This window comes from Embiotoca jacksoni, unplaced genomic scaffold (genome assembly GCF_022577435.1).
Source record: "Embiotoca jacksoni isolate LCO1_2020_lvr unplaced genomic scaffold, fEmbJac1.0.p SCAF_34, whole genome shotgun sequence".
In the NCBI taxonomy this organism is placed as follows: domain Eukaryota; kingdom Metazoa; phylum Chordata; class Actinopteri; family Embiotocidae; genus Embiotoca; species Embiotoca jacksoni.
The window spans coordinates 3,495,867-3,511,750 of record NW_027185386.1 but is presented as its reverse complement, the minus strand read 5'-3'; the positions used below and the strand labels follow the sequence as shown (position 1 = coordinate 3,511,750).

Below are 15,884 nucleotides of genomic sequence, written 5' to 3'. Positions count from 1 at the left end.
ACATTTATTCTTGCAAGAAGGAACACATACATGCACCCTCAAAGAGAGGTGTCCAGCAAAGAAGGGCCTTCCCTCCTCCGTAGGTCAGCTTTTATACAGTGGGACAAACAGTAGCCCATCACCCCCATTCCCTTTGTACCTGCTTTTGTATGGTAATACAGAGTTGGTTGTAGGTCACAAGATAAGGACACACGGGAGTCGTCAATTAGATGCAGAAATAATCACTTGCAAATAAGACAGAAAACAAAGGAAACTTTTCGAGGCCACAATGCAAACAAGAGGAAGAGACAAATCTTTCCTTTCCATCAATTAATTACCTCAAAGTAATGTAACTTTACATTTGATTATCAAATGTTTTAAACTGATCAATGAAGCTGGAAAGTCCTAAAAACTAAACATAAACTAGTCAGAGGAAACCAACACTACTAAAGTTCTTCAAAGGAACCTGAATTCAGAGTGAAATGTTTTGATTTTAAAGAACCAAATAAATCCCAGCAGAATGAATATTATATTATACTTATGATATTTGATATTCAGAGCGAACCTCTTTGTCATCACCAAAATTTTAAAGCATTTTGAGTTTTTTTTTCTTCTCTGCAGGCGGACCAGCCGTTGTGCCGACCCGACGCTTCCCCAACGATGGGCTACGAGAAGATGCAGAGTTGCAGGGTCTCCGGGGTCGAGGAAGACTCAGGAGGAAAAGACTGCCAAGCAAAGTCTGAATGAGTCGCCATGGAAACCACAGCTGGGGAGGTGAAGCTGAAGATACTTCCTCCTTCATCGTTTTAACACTTTAACCCTTCAAATTGAGCTTTGTTCACAACGACATGAGAGACTGAGTCTGCGCTCACAAATTCACATAATAACTAATGAATGTTTGTCACAATCACGTCCATCACACACACTCACAGCACCTGTCTGATCACCTGCACTGTCAATGCATTAATCGTGGTCATGTATTTATTGAAATGTCCTATTTTGTTTCTGTATATTTAATCTTGATTGTATGGGATTTGTAACAGATGATTTGTAACAGGTTAGGTTAGGTTAGGTAGTTACTTTATTAATCCCCAAGGGGACATTTTTTCGCTACAGCAGCATACAGGAAGCAATAAGATAATATAGAATAATAAAAAGCAATAAAATAGCAGTAAAAAATATTAAATATAAAATGCACAGTATATACAGTACAGTATATATCTATATATATTATATACAAACAACCAAGAATCACAGACAACAGTGTTATTGTTGTGTGATGGATTTTGCCAGAGGTGAGTTATTGTATAGTCTTATTGCGGTCGGCAGGAATGATGACTTCATACAAATATACATTAAAAAAACAAAAAAAAAAGGTGTGTTAAAGCATGGACGAGCCGTGTGGTTCAGGAATCTTTAAAGAATCAATTATAAATCAATAAATCAACATTTAAAAAAAAAAAAAGAAAAAAAAAGAAAAAGCGCATTAAAGTATTTTGGTACTTATCCTGTCGCGAGGATGTCTACGTTCCGATATCATGACGTCACCCTTTCAGTAAAAGAAAAGAAACCAGGCGTGGTTACCGGGCGTGCGTCACCGACGCGCTGACGTTGTTTCGGGGCGGGGCTATATAGGCTTGTTTTTCAGTCTCACGAGCTCGACGGTCTCCATTTTGTGAGAGCTGCTGAGGCCGAGTCGAGCAAACGTCCCCGCGGAACCCAGCCGGAACCCAGAAACTACAGACACAGCCAGCCGACGAACTGCTCGCTAACCAAGTTATTATCCGAAAGGAAAGCAAATCTTATCGTATGTCCGCTATCCAGAACCTCCAAACTTTTGGTAAGTGTTTTTTTTTTTTTTTTTTTTTTTTCCTCCATTTTTTTTTTATCGAGCAGTGACACAGGGTGGGGGAAGGGCGGGAGCTAACGGAGCTAACGACGAGCTTAACGTCGAGGTTTCATGTCCCCAATTCGGTTTTAAAAACCCTGCTGGCGCTTTAAAGTGGCCAACTGAACGTCGACGTGTTACTCACACGTAGATGTGCGAATACCGGCAGTCTGGACCCGGTGATTGTAGTTGATTAGCAGGCCCCCCTTTTTTTTTTTTTTTTTTTTTTTTTTTTTTTTGCTAACGTTTAAACGGCCGCCATTAGGCCTAAACGGTGCTACCAAACGCGTTAGCTTATTCTTCACATCTGCCGGTGTCGCTCAGGTTAGGCCTCCCGTATTACTGCTGAATATGTCCACGGCGCTTCTTCTTTTTTTGTTGTTTTTGTTTTGTTCCTTAACTACAGTATATTTGGATGTGTGACTCGCTCGTTGAATTGTCCGTCGCTGCCGTGACTCCGCTGTTATTCCGTGTATGATGTTAACGGCGGCGGACGGAGCCGTTGGCTGCAGACTGAAACCTGCAGGTCTGAAATACGACCCTTCAGCAGACAACAAGGGCAGGATGATGTGGTTGGAGTTTTAAATAAAAGGCTCACGACTCTGTTCTGGCATGCATTGATATAAATAGCATACCTGTCTAATAATGAGTTTTTTTTTTTTTTTATTTCTTTTTAAACATTTCTTCAACCAGTGAAGCAATGCGGGTTTAAAATAGTTTATTAAAATGTAGGAGGACAGCTGGTCCTTCAGTTTATCAGGAAAAACTCAACCAGAATAAAAATAGATTTCGGATAAACATCGTTTACGCTGGACAGGAAGGATATTAAAAATAATTATATTTGAAAAGCTAACGAAAGTAAAAGATTTACCTCAGATTTATTTCACCTTTTAGGTTACATCATTTCTGACATTGATCACATTAAAACCACTGACAGGTGAAGCAGTAGGTATAGTATAAAAGTGCAGTATTACAATTATCTAGTTATAATACTTATTATTATTATTATAGTCTCGGAACAATTTTAAATACAATTTTAAATAGTGAAATGCTGTATTTGCCCCCCCCTCCCCCACAGACCCCTTTGCTGATGCAACTAAGGGTGATGACCGCCTCCCAGCCGGGACAGAGGACTACATCCACATAAGAATCCAACAGCGGAACGGCAGGAAGACCCTCACCACTGTCCAGGGCATCTCCGCCGACTATGACAAGAAGAAGCTAGTCAAGGCCTTCAAGAAGGTGCAATGTCTGCTCCCCCCCTCCCAAAAACAAGCTTGTCTTATTTGGATGTTTTGTACGGTGGCAGACTGCCAATTCTTGCCACATAACAACCTCAGGCTGGTCTGTGTCCCTGTTTTCCGACCTGACTCAAACTGACTCGTTGTTGTTGTTTTTTTACCCCAACAGAAGTTTGCCTGCAATGGGACAGTGATCGAGCACCCAGAGTATGGTGAAGTGATCCAGCTTCAGGGAGACCAGCGCAAGAATATCTGCCAGTTCCTCATCGAGGTAGGTTTCCTCCCGTGGACCAGCTGTCTCGTGGGGAACAGCTGAGGTTTGAGGTCAGAGGTTGTTTTCGGTGACTGATCTTGTTTTCCTGTCTGCAGATCGACTTGGCCAAGGAGGAGCAGCTCAAAGTCCACGGCTTTTAGAAGCTGCTAGCAGCCCTCTCCCTCCTCTCCCAGAAGGCCATTAAACCTCCTCCCCCATCTCTCCTCCTCCCCCTACCTCTCCTCCTCCCCCCCTCCTCCTATGTGCTGCTGTTGCTCTTCCTCCTCCCTCTCCTCCCCCCTTGCAACTCCACCAGCTCCTACTAGCTAACACGTGAATTACCTCTGACAAACATGGGACTCTGTAATACCACCAACACTGCCCCTGTACACCACCAGGGGGCAGGCTCGCCATCTCAAAGACACACCACTGCAGCTCCACACAACATCAGGGACGAGTGGTGACGACCCTGCCGCACACACTTCCTCCTTCCATGTCCCCCTTTGTTTATTTCCTTTTTAATTTTTTTTTTCTTTTTAGGTCTCAATACGGAGACGTTTCATGTAACGTTTTTTGTTTTGTACTTCAAGGTGTTTCAATAAAACGATGAGTCTCCATATGTTGGAGTGGAGTGGTGTCGTGGGGGGGAGTGGGTGTGTGCAGGAGGATCGTTTTAGTGTTTACTGCAGGATGTGGGGCAGGAAGAGGTGTCGGTAGTTAAGTTATTTACCCTCCTGTCCTTCCGCCCACGTCGTCCTCCATCACGTACACAGCCAGCCGAGATCCATCAGAGTGCCGCCCCTCCACACAGTTAGTCTTCTTTCTTTTTGTTTGAAGGCACTTTTTATTTTTTTTTAATAACTTTTATTTTTATTTTTTTTATGCCAATCCAAGTATTAAACTTGCCGAGTGTTCAGTGGTGGTGCTTGTACTTCGGTCCGAGCGAGGGCTGAGTCGCTTCACTGTGTGATCAGATGGCAACGGGACACCAGGGCGGGAAACGAGGTCAAATGCTGGTAACCTGCGGCTCAGTTAACCTGATCGTGTTTAATATTCTCTGATTATTTTAAAATTGAATTGAAAGTTTCCTGCTCTGGTGCCCGACCAGCTTTCTGCTCCGGTCCCACAACAACAAATCCGGTTCTGGACACTTGAATCTTTTTAATTTCCTGCAATGCAATAATTTATAAGCACGCGTTAGGACGTAGTGATGCTGAAGTAATACCAGTACAAACTGAAGCCATGGCCAGGTCACATTATGCTCCCGTGACTGCCGCTGATGGGAGAGTCTGTTTTTTGCAAATTCCACATTTGGTTCAATAAAATTTCTGCAGTTGATAAGTCTGTCCTGTGTTGGTGGTTTTACTTTCCTCAGTCTGCACGAGGACGTCGGGGTCCAACTCTGCAAACATTTCTACAATTTAACTAATTTGGGGTCCTTTTAAAGTATTGCAGTGTTTACAGAAACACGGAATGAAGTTCATATACTTTGGGGCAGTTACTTCATCTTTACATGTATTCTCATCCAGTAAGAACCATGTAAACAAAACGGTAAAGATGTCAATGAAAGTTAATCTTACCAAACATATTCCCCTTCTGTGATTGTAGGTTTTTACACTTTTTTTTTTTTTTTTTACATTTTCAGATATTCAAATATTACATTTAAAAATGACAACTTAAATTTATATTGGGACTTAAAAACAGCGTGTTTGTATCTGTAATATTTAACATTAACATTTTGCACTGGTTTACTTGGTATTTATGCTCAAAAAGGGGAATTTTAGAAGTTTTAATCACGTTTTTAGAGGAAATCACCTCCATTCAAAACAAAATTACTGTTACTTTTTCCATTATTGAAAAAGACTTATTCTCTTCAAAACAATAACACTGTGGAAAGATTGTATTATGTTGAGAATTATAAGGTATTACCTTTATTTCATGTCTTTTATTCTCTCAAATAAATGTACCAGTGTCATCGTAGCAGGAAGCTTGTTTTCGCTGTTGCCCCTTTTTTTTTTTTTTTTGTTTGTTTTGTCCCTTTCGGGGATCCGTCTGGCTCCATGGCAACGCAGGTGCCGCCGCAGCGCGAGCCGCGCTTTGTTTTGAGCAGCAGCGGGTTCAGAAAATTCTGCTTTTCTTCACCAAGTAACGATGAAAACTGGAAAATGTGAGCTTATTTCAGACGTAGAGACGTTTTTGTTTGTTATTTACTCCCCGGTGAAACGGCGGGAGCGCGCGGGGCGGTAAGTTGTTAGCTCTATTAGCCTCAATAGCAACAAAACGGCTCGTAACGTATCTCTGTTGTGGTTTACAAAACTCTTGTTTTATGGTTTTGTTTACTTTATTAACTTCGTTATCTCGATTGTTAAAATGTCCACGATAATTCCGGGTCATTCTTTAACGTGAGCGCATTTGATAATTGGATATAGTTGACTGTTATTAGCTTCAAACTTGGCTCAAAGTACAGGATTAAATTAAAAGTTCTTTAAAAGATTGCGGTGATGTTTACAGCTGATTTACTATCAATAGGCGTCGTTTAAACTTACAATCGGTTATTTGTCCTGTTTACATGGAAAAAAAAAACAGGGAGAGGGCACAAAGTTAATGGGATGAAATTGATGCTGCAAGGCATCATGGGAAGTCCTCCAGCTGTGTACACATCTGCAGAAAACAAAGAAGTAAATAAAGAAATCCCGTTAAATAAGTAGGTTTTAACTTGTTTATTTCTTCATCAGAGAGTTTAAAGGCGCTTTCTCAGATCTACAAGATGCAGGCGAGTAATGATGTGTTTACTCTCATTAACCTGCATGTGTCAGCTGTGAGTATTATTATTATTGTTGTTCTTATTATTTGGTGTGAGGTCAGATGTTCTCTGTCTGCTCAGGTGTTGCCCATCTGGCAGCTGGCCATCCCGCTCCCCGCGGTGCTGATGATCACTGTCGGCCTGTACATGGTCGTCCTGGGGATCGGGCTGTGGATCCGATACTGCCTGAAGGTCGGTGCTGCTCCCATCAGAGTGGCGAGGACTTCCTCCTTCCTGCAGTTTGTTAAAAAAAATTTAAAATAAAAAAAAAAACGAAATCAGGCGGGACAAAGAACTTCTGCGTCCTGTCCTCCTGCAGATCCATCAGTGAACAGAACAGGAAGTTGATGGCGTCTGTGTGTGTGTCTCTCTCCTGCAGGACTGCTGCTCCCTGCCGTGCGCCGACTGCTGTCCCGACGTCTCCGTGTGCGAGCTTTGCTTCAGGCTGGCCGAGATGTGCGATTGCAGGCTGCCGAGTCTCGCCTCGGTGCTGCCCGATTCGTGTCCGTCTCCGTCTGTAAGTTCAAACCGCGGACGCCGTGCTTGTGTTCACCTGACTTGTCGTCTGTCCTTCTCACTGAACACCCGAGAGCCTCCTCAGACGCTGCACTTATGTTGGCGGTCCCTCCGGTTTCCGCTGCGTCGCCACGGTGACCACCGTTGAATCTGGAAAGAGTTCGTTGCTTTGGACTTCATGCGCCGCGTGTTTCCGCACCTGACAGTTCAATTTGTATTTGCATACCAAAAGATGAATTTTAGAAGTTTAATGAGAAGAGGATGATGACGATGATGATGATGATGATGATGATGATGATGTTCCCCCACAGTGTGCTAAATGGGACTGCGCCTGCACTTGTCAGCCGCCCGAGTGTGAATCCTGCAACTGTCTGTGCTTCGAGATCCGGATCAAGTAGAAGACGGGCCGAGGTGCCGGCCCACCACACACACTCTTCATCGCACATCTTCATCACGCAGTATACAGTATATAGGTATAGTGTATATATAGCAGGATACAGTGAGGGGCTTTTCGTCGCGGCCTTAAACCTTCTTCTTCTTTGTGTTTTTGTCATCAGATGAATCTGCCTTTATAAACAAACCGAACCGGGTCAGCAGGTTTATCTGCTGCACATTTCTGTCTGTAGTTTCATTCCTAACTCACTGCTGATGTGGATGAAACCTTCTTTTACTGCTGGTCACTCAGTATAAATACACAATATTGATACACATTGCATATTTATTTGTGGAGAGAAGAATCTTTTGTGTTGTTATTTTTTAAACTCTTTTGTTTTTTCAGTTTTTTTGTTTTTTTTATTAAAGTCAGAAATGATTTAAGTTTGTTTTCCGTGCTTTGGGCTTTGTCCTCATCAGTCCGTCGGCTCTCTGTCAGAAGAAGGTGGTCTGACTTTCTGGAGGCTCTTTAAGATGTTTCACCTCTCATCTAATTTCCAGTTTTAATTTCGAAGTGTAAAATGACCACGCAGCAGGTTCCCGATACATTTTACGAGCACATAAAGAAGAGAAAAGTGCAGAAAGAGACGCTCAGACTGTCTGATGTCTGTTTAAATCTGCAGTCTGAGAGCGCCGCGGTCTGTTTGGATGATCCGGGAGAACCTAAATGGAGGATGGAGGGTTCTGTAAGTCAGGACCAGAACCTTAAAGTTTAAAAGGCTCCCTCCTCCCACTGGCACTCAGCAGAGCTGCAGGTCGTGTTGTCAGGAGTTTAAACCAAATGTAAGTCAACATATATCACACACACACACACACACACACACACACACGTTATCAGTGAATTTCTTTAATATTGTGTGTGTTCACTGAAACAGCTCAGTGTCAACGTGCTGTTGTTCATTCAGTAACAGGAAACTTCATTTGAAATCATTAAAAACAGCAGACTCGGCGTTGCAGTGCAGCTTGAAGTGTTTTTCAGAGCAAATACTATTCGTGAACATGAAGATCATCGATTGTTATGTCAGTGTGCAACGGGCCGATCGAGGTAGATGACGGTCGGGCGGGTGGCTTGTTGCAACGTAATCAGCAGGAATTATCACGCGTCGCTATGACTACACTTCATTCAACAGAGCTGATCTGAAAAAAACCCATCTGATTAAAGCAGTGGCGCCAAAACATTCATTCGGAGCACCTTAAAAAAACAATTATTCTTCATCTTTTAAAACCGAGCAGAGTCGTAGTGAAAAGGTTGCTGTACTTCAAAATAAAATACAAAAACATCACATTTTAAATCAGTCTTCCTGGATCATCACATGGGCAGCTGGCTTCTGGACAGGAGTCCCGGTGACGGAGAATGTGGCATTTTATCACATTATTATTATGACGGGGTTAATAACAGTTCACACTGCAGAAGAGACACAATTACTCGACTCAAAGCTGCTAAAATTTCAAATAACTTTGTTCACGTGTGTAAAAGGTCTCAAGAAACTAAAATATTAAATATTTTGGGGAGCCACATATATTTGTTGAGGCAGTAGGAAGTCCCACGTTTGTTCATAGTAAACATGTTGTTTTTTTTTGTGCAAAAAGGTCACAGAGGGGACAGTTGGTGAAGGGGACGAATACCAAACACTACATTACCCATGAGCGTCGGGGGCCAAAAGTCAAAGGTGTGCAAAAAAATATAATTTATTCTGAAACCAAAACCACCTGAAGCTCCGTGATTAGATGTTTGTAACTGCAATGCTCTCTGGGATTTGTAGTCCGCCTCTCCGTCAGCTCTTCATGTTGATGATTTGTCCAGGAGGATTTCATGAGCCCTGAGTGCTTGAGTTGACCCCGCCTACTTCACTACTCGGCTCCCATTGGTCAATGCAGAGGAAGTCAATGATTAGCTGACTCAGTCTTTCAAGTTAAGCGTTCGTCTCTATAAGAAGAGTCGGAGACTCGAGGCAAGGACGAGGAGGTGGAGGACGGAGAGGAGCGGGGGGCGAGCGGGAGCGCCCCCGCTGGTGGAGGTGGAGTTGGCGTTGGCGTTGGTGTCCGGAGACAACAGCGTCCCCAGCGTCTGCCTCAGGAAGCTCTGGAAGCTGCTCACCCGGGTGTGGACCGTCACCCCCTCGACTCGAGTCGTTGCAAACGTCGAGTTGTTCTCGGGCGCCAACACGACCGCCTGGAACCACGAGTCTTCCTGCTTGCACATCAGCGGGCCACCAGAGTCGCCCTGAACCAACAGACGGGGGAGGGGTTATCGGCCTGGGCGGACTCGTCTGATATTACCATGGTAACAATAAAGCCAGCATAAAGACCGGAAACGGGAGAAACGGCTAGCCTTCACTGACGAAACAAATTCCACCCACTATCTTTTTAAAGCTCGTTTTAGTTCTAAATAAACCAAAACAACATCAGCTAGCTGTTTCCGGTCCGTAACAAATCAATAACAATGCGATCGATCACCTGCTCCAGCGTGAACGATCCCGTACAGAGGTTGTCACTCATCGATGCGTTCCCGCAGTTCACCACCGAGGTCTGGAACTCCTGCAGGACCTCCTCCTCTGAAAGTGGACAAAGAAGAACGACGTGAAGTCTGAAGCTTAAAACAACCGGCGTCTTTAATGTGAGCAGTAAACCGCGGACCCACCCCCTCCTCGCCCGGCGCTCCAGCCGGCGGCCCAGCACGCCGAGCCTACGGTGAAGGTCCGGCCGGTGTCCAGGCAGATGGGCTGGATGTAGTCGGTCAGCGTGGCCGGGGCTGACAGTCGCAGCACCGCCAGGTTTTCGGGCCCGCTCACGTTGCTCAGGGTGATGTCTGTCACGTTCAGTGTCACCTCGAAGGGGTTGGACCCGTTCTGCTTCAGACGACCCAACACGACCGTCCATTCCGACGGCGTAGGGGAACTGACGGAGAGAAAAGGAACCGAGTGAGGACGGAGCGGTCGAGTCGGGACATCTAAACTTCTTGTCGTTTTTAGAGCAGGAAGTGACCATATTTGGACAAATTGGGGAGGACAATGGGTCAGATTGGCTCGATGTGATTGGGAACCCAAGGACACTAGACCCCGCCCACCTAGCGGAAACCTGACATCCCCACAGGCCTGTCAATCAAACCAGACACGCCCCCAAACACGGCACTCGTCGGCTTCACTTCTCAGACCCGGAGAGTACAAATATTTCTATATACAATCTATTGTTGCCGTTTGGGTCCGTCCAAGCCGTAACCAACCATGCTGTCACCCATTGGTTTGGCCAACCCCTAGCAACCGTCGTGGTATCGAAGTTTAAGGCAACACAAACATTTCTATACAATCTGTGGCTGCCGTTTTGGGTACATCATTAAAAACAACCACCTCCAGCTGCACCACAACATCGCTGTGGGCGTCTCACCCGGAGAAGCAGGCGGCGTTGCTCATCACGGCGTCCACGGCCACCAGAGTCCCGCCGCACACGTGGCTCCCGTTCTTCTGCAGGCTCGCCATCCACGGCCACTCGCCGGCCGTCGCCACCGAGCTTCCCTCCAAAATACGAGAATTCAAGGGGGCTCGTCCGCAGAACACCGCTGGAGAGAGAAGACGGAGGTAGAGACAGTGATTCTTCTTGATATACTCGGTAGAAAATGTCATTTGGAAAGTTGAAGGTCATAAATCGGTGACGGAGACTCACGCGTGTTGGCTGGAGGCGGCGGCAGGCCAGGACAGGTGACGCTGAGGTCGCTGTCGGTCCCGGGGGAGTTGTAGGCCAAGAAGGCCGGCTGGTTGCTTCTGATCTGGCTGTTGATCCAGATCTGGTACTCCGACACGCGGGTGTAGACTCCCGGCAACTCCGGCCTCGCGCAACCTGTTCCGAAACTCACGATCCCGGACTGAATCCAGCGGCCGTTCTGTTTGCTCACCATCGGACCTCCCGAGTCGCCCTTAAAGACCACAAACATGTCGAGTCGGTGAGTGGAGGGAACGTTCACAGGCACCAACCTCACACAAACAGGTAAAACTGGTCACCTGGCAGGCGTCCTTCCCGCCGGTCCGCAGCCCGGCACACACCATGTTACCGGTGATGCTGCCCACTCCGTAGTCACAGTTACACTGTCTGTTTCCCACAACCGGAACCTCCACCTCCATCAGGTCTCCTGGGGGAGGAAGGGGCGCTGTGGGGACACGGAGTCGGTCAACATGTGGACCATTAAAGGTACGGTCCGTAAACTTAAAGGACTGCTCTACTGGCAAACTTCAAAATAAAGTACCGGAATGATGCTACCGCTGTGAAGACAACAGTAAATCCAAGTTACAAAAATCAAAAGGTTCAGAGACTGTTCCTGTTGCGCGTGAACAGTCATCACATTAACATAAAAATATCCCAACAATCTCAAAATAATCGTAGAAAACACTATTTATTTCGTGACTCACTGTCCTCCCCGACGTTGCCCCAGCCGGTGACCCAGCTGTCCACGCTGCTGTGGAAGGTGCTGCTGGCGGCCGCCAGGCAGACGGGCCTGATGAAGTTGGTGAACGTCACCGCCCTTTCGAGTCTCAGCAAGCTGATGTCGTTGTCGACTGTACTGGGGTCGAAGTTGGGGTGATTGATGACCTGCACGACCGTCCGAGAAACCTCGTTCATGTTGGAGTCCAGCTGGCGCTGACGACCCAGAAAGGCGACCACGTTGCGGACGCTAATCAGAGGAGACACGTGTTAGTATTAGTTAACACGATCTCACCTCAAATCATACATCGCTATCATAGCTGGTAGCTAGCTAGACAGCTAGCAGCGACTGATCAGCATCCACAGCATGGTCAGGCTATGCTAAATTCAGGGGGCGTGGCCTCGCCTATTGGGCGGGGCATTTACACCGTGTCTCCGCCCACAGGTCACTACCACTCTGGTTGTAAATGACGCCACCAGAACAAGATGGCAGCTGACATTTCTGACATATTTTAAGATTTAAGAAGTTGTTGTTTTTTGGAGCCAGACCCCTAGTGGCCGTCAGCGGTGTTACACTTTCAGACTACCAACATTTTTACGTGCAGTCTAAAAAGGTGACACTCATGAAGTTTCCCCGACCCTCCGATTGGGAGCCTCAGATCGTTCATACACGGCCCCCCGAATGGCGTGTTTTTGTGTTGCGGCTCTGACGTTGTCGCTCACCTTTGGAAGCAGTGCGCGGCGGTCATCACCCACTTGCTGTTGATGAGCGATCCTCCACAGAAGTGAGACCCACCAGAGTTGTGCAGACTGACCTGCCAGGGCCAGCTGCCCTCCGGGGCCGCCTCGCCTCCCACGATCCGGGTGTTGGTCGCCGACAGACCGCAGATGTCCTCTAAAGAGAACATCAAACACACGTGAGTCATACTATCCGCTCCCTGGAAACACCTGGAGACACCTGGAGACACCTGGAGACACCAGGAGACACCAGGAGACACCAGGAGACACCAAGAGTCCTCCCAGCATTGCAGAAACAGCGGTAAAACTTTGCATTGTTAGTAATTTCTACTCAAATAAATGATGCTTTTACAAATGTCACAAATCACAGAAGATCAAATTAATATTTAGAGAAACTCGGACTCACCATTAGCCTGTGCCTCCGACTCTGAAAAACAGAAAACAAACATCAAAGTCCTGAAACAACAAACGTTGACTCATATTTACTGTTCACTGTCTGTAATAAACAGTCGGACATTCGAGGGTCTGTGCTCACTGAGTTCACTGTTCCTTCAGGTGATTTATTTATTTTTTCTGATCTAATCTGCTGCTGATGACGAATTTCGGTTCTTCCTCTGTGAATGTTTTGCAAACAGTTTTGTAATCGCGGTTGTGGTGAGGTGTGGCGCCGTGTTTTGCCATCACGGCGTGACTGCAGCTTTCAAAGCTGCTGGAATTAATCTACATTCAGGAAAATCCCTCAAACAGCCGAACAGAAATCCTTCAACTCTTCTCCTAAAACTTTGAATATTCTTCGCTGAAAACTGCTCGTTGGACCAACACGTTAAATTGAGTTCGATGAACATGATGTATTCATGTTGAATAAACTAAATTTGCATTTGTCGCAGTGACACGATTTTTTTCGTGTTAAAGGTTTTATAGTAACTTAATAGTTTGAACGCTCTGAAGAAAGTTTGAGCTTTTCTTTCTCTCAATTAAAAATATTAAAAACGGAAAACTTAGTTTGTTTTCTTCGTTAGTTTTTATGAGCAACATGTTGTTTGAAATAACTTCCCCCGTATGTGCAGCGCCCTCGGGTTATTTTGACAGTTTATTTCCACGTGAAACAACAAACCAATAACAACAAACAGATCACAGCTCTCAGAATTATTCATTTTATAAGCGATGATTATAAGAAATTAGAAGTTTATCAGTGCTGTTGTTTTATTATTGATGAAAATATCTCCTGAACAATGAACCGAGGTGAATTAAGAAACATTTTCTGTCCCCACCAAAACAACTTCTTACATCTTTCATCCTGAATATAAACCAATAAAATGTTCAATTCAATTCTAAACGGTTTTACATCTTTACATTTTTCTCCGAGAAGTTTTGAAGCATGAAATTCGACGCTGTGATTCGCAGACGGTAGAAAGGATATTTCGCTCGGCTGCACGTGTGGTTTCACACGCATTCAACTCGTTGCGGAAAATAAAAGCTGCACGTGAAACTAAACTGAGTCTAAAACCGTTCGCGAAACGATGCTGCGGAGTTCAGTCTTTGTTTTCATTTCTGTGCAACATTTCAGAGAAATAGTTTACATTTTATTCCCTGGCAGCTGTTCTCACCAAACACAGACATTTAGAGAGTTTACTCCACTTTATTCCTGTATTTTTCCACCTATTTGCATTCATTCCCTTAAAGTCTGCGCCGCACTGCTACAGATACCTAAATGAGTTTGAATTTGAATGCAGGATTTACTGCTGCTGCTGTACTGATCTACCTCACTTGTTTTTTTGCCCTGAAACCTGTCTGATCCAGGTGTTTTCGCCCTGAAATCCTGATCCAGGTGTTTTTGCCCTGACGTCCTGATCCAGGTGTTTTCGCCCTGAAATCCTGATCCAGGTGTTTTCACCCTGAAATCCTGATCCAGGTGTTTTTGCCCTGACGTCCTGATCCAGGTGTGTGCGGTGAGCTCTTACCTCGTGTCAGGAGAATCAATGCAGCAGCCAAACAGAACACTTTGCAGAGAGCCATAACTGTAAATCCATAAAAAAACAGAGGATCAGGACTTGCGGCGGCATAAATAACCTGCGTGGTCCCTCCTCTCTCCCTCTCAAACACAAACACACCTCCGCTCTCTACCTGCGAGGCTACGCCCATCAGGTCACCTGCTTCTCCTCTTATCAACATGTCTGTCTCCTGCAGCACATTTTTCTGTTAACCATAGCTGTCAGGTCGTCAATGATCCTCCTGTCAGGATATGACTCTCATAAATCAGTTACTTTTATAGGATTAAATATTAATTTCAGAGTGAAAAAAAGTAACAGCGTGGATATAAAAGTGTTCATTGATTTAGGTCTGAAAAATTAGGCAGATGAGGAAGCGTCTTAAGCTGCAACACCACCGAGTGTCAACAAAATGTCTCTAGCAGTTATCTCGGTGTTCTTTGCTAAAGTCACTCCTTCTTATTAGTTTTCTGAAAATAATCCCTCATTCTTTAGAAAATAAGATTCAAAAAGACCTGTTTTTGGGGGCGTGTCTGTTTGATTGACAGGCCTGTGGTGGTTACAGGTATCGGTGGGCGGGACGTAGTATGGTCAGGTTTCCAGTCAGATCCACCGCTGGCTCCTCCCCCAACCCGTCCAAATATGGTCACTTCCTGCTCCGAACCAGCAAAGATGGCGACGGACAGAATCTGAAGTGGAGGCTTCGTAACGTTCACAAACCGACGTGGTGACGTCACTGATGTTTTATTTTTTTTTGATAATTTAACTTCTTCCTCTGTTGAAACATCTTGAGTTTATTGGTTCAGACAGTTTGACGTGTTTTTCCAGCCAGTAGAAAATAGGCCGTGAAGTGAGAGCTTTTGTTTCGGTGCAATGTCAGTTCAAGAGGGATGTAAAGCATTAAAATGGAGCGCTCAGGTGATCAACGCCCCCGCAGGCTGAAAACAGGAACAACATCACCTTAAACAAACCCAACAGTCAAAATAAAGGTCAACGAGCAACATTCCCGACCTCCGAACGGGAGTCCGTCAGACGTCTCCGTTTTTACACCTCGCTTGTGTTTTCAGATATTTCACAAGACAGACTGACGCTTATCTTCATTTATTTTTAGGTCAATCAGATCAAATTAGAAACTCAAATTATCTCTCATTTAAAATCTGATTTTTACTCTCGTTGATTGTTTTTTCTTTTTCCTGTAAGCATCAAGGTGCAAATGAAGTTGAGTTAAAGTCGTGTTACGTAAGAGAACAACAGATATTATCAGTGAAATAAATGATTCCTTTTTAAACGTTAGTTTATATTTCTGTATTATTATTATTTATGCAACAATTACTCCAACCTTTATTTGTTAGTTGTAACCGTTTTCAAACATTTATCTTTGGCCCCGTCTTTAGTTAGCTAAAGAAGCGTTTATCTTTCAGCCCAAATTTAGCTCAGTATTTGAAACGTAAAATATTAAAGAGTTTTGATATCTTTTTTGTTTTGGCCAATATTTCCAGTCAAAACACACGCGGATAGATGGGAAGTCTTTCGGCTTTCAGGAAATCACGATACAGCTTTTATTTTCTTCCATACGATTCATCCTGAGGTCAAAAAGGAAACATACACCAGTGATCCGTTCTTGGACGTGAAG

General features: G+C 44.8%; 3 protein-coding genes across 4 annotated transcripts; 2 read left to right on the top strand and 1 right to left on the bottom strand.

Moving 5' to 3' along the window:
- Window positions 1–1,640: 1,640 nt before the first annotated feature.
- eif1 (eukaryotic translation initiation factor 1) lies at window positions 1,641–4,705 on the top strand. The gene is made up of 4 exons (XM_069165367.1): window positions 1,641–1,819; window positions 2,946–3,109; window positions 3,278–3,379; window positions 3,478–4,705. The coding sequence occupies exons 1-4, from the start codon at window positions 1,789–1,791 to the stop codon at window positions 3,520–3,522; spliced, it is 342 nt and encodes a 113-aa protein (XP_069021468.1). The 5' UTR covers window positions 1,641–1,788; the 3' UTR covers window positions 3,523–4,705.
- Window positions 4,706–5,417: 712 nt separating this feature from the next.
- Window positions 5,418–7,918, top strand: LOC138207758 (uncharacterized). 2 transcript variants are annotated; one of them, XM_069165243.1, is made up of 5 exons: window positions 5,418–5,528; window positions 6,097–6,134; window positions 6,246–6,356; window positions 6,544–6,681; window positions 6,992–7,918. In XM_069165243.1, exons 2-5 carry the CDS (start codon window positions 6,129–6,131, stop codon window positions 7,076–7,078), a joined length of 342 nt encoding a protein of 113 aa, XP_069021344.1. In that variant the 5' UTR covers window positions 5,418–5,528; window positions 6,097–6,128; the 3' UTR covers window positions 7,079–7,918. The 2 variants fall into 2 exon arrangements, with proteins under 2 accessions (XP_069021344.1, XP_069021343.1); XM_069165242.1 differs by having other exon boundaries at window positions 5,418–5,604.
- Window positions 7,919–7,939: 21 nt separating this feature from the next.
- LOC138207754 (transmembrane protease serine 9-like) lies at window positions 7,940–14,282 on the bottom strand. Its single transcript, XM_069165233.1, has 10 exons — window positions 14,225–14,282; window positions 12,670–12,690; window positions 12,249–12,420; window positions 11,513–11,775; window positions 11,108–11,253; window positions 10,773–11,022; window positions 10,497–10,668; window positions 9,754–10,010; window positions 9,570–9,667; window positions 7,940–9,336 (listed from the first exon to the last, which is right to left on the bottom strand). Exons 1-10 carry the CDS (start codon window positions 14,277–14,279, stop codon window positions 9,040–9,042), a joined length of 1,731 nt encoding a protein of 576 aa, XP_069021334.1. The 5' UTR covers window positions 14,280–14,282; the 3' UTR covers window positions 7,940–9,039.
- Between the last annotated feature and the right edge of the window lie 1,602 nt (window positions 14,283–15,884).

What these genes read in the sequence shown, in the direction of transcription:
- eif1 (XM_069165367.1), top strand. Translation starts at nt 1,789, where the DNA reads ATGTCCGCTATCCAGAACCTCCAAACTTTTG. An exon ending in CCAGAACCTCCAAACTTTTG is followed by an intron (nt 1,820 to 2,945) that starts GTAAGTGTTTTT and finishes CCTCCCCCACAG; the next exon opens with ACCCCTTTGCTGATGCAACT. An exon ending in TAGTCAAGGCCTTCAAGAAG is followed by an intron (nt 3,110 to 3,277) that starts GTGCAATGTCTG and finishes TTACCCCAACAG; the next exon opens with AAGTTTGCCTGCAATGGGAC.
- LOC138207754 (XM_069165233.1), bottom strand. Translation starts at nt 14,279, where the DNA reads ATGGCTCTCTGCAAAGTGTTCTGTTTGGCTGCTGCATTGATTCTCCTG. An exon ending in GTCGGAGGCACAGGCTAATG is followed by an intron (nt 12,421 to 12,669) that starts GTGAGTCCGAGT and finishes TGTTCTCTTTAG; the next exon opens with AGGACATCTGCGGTCTGTCG. An exon ending in GAGCGCCGGGCGAGGAGGGG is followed by an intron (nt 9,668 to 9,753) that starts GTGGGTCCGCGG and finishes GTCCACTTTCAG; the next exon opens with AGGAGGAGGTCCTGCAGGAG.
- LOC138207758 (XM_069165243.1), top strand. An exon ending in GGATCCGATACTGCCTGAAG is followed by an intron (nt 6,357 to 6,543) that starts GTCGGTGCTGCT and finishes TCTCTCCTGCAG; the next exon opens with GACTGCTGCTCCCTGCCGTG. An exon ending in ATTCGTGTCCGTCTCCGTCT is followed by an intron (nt 6,682 to 6,991) that starts GTAAGTTCAAAC and finishes GTTCCCCCACAG; the next exon opens with TGTGCTAAATGGGACTGCGC.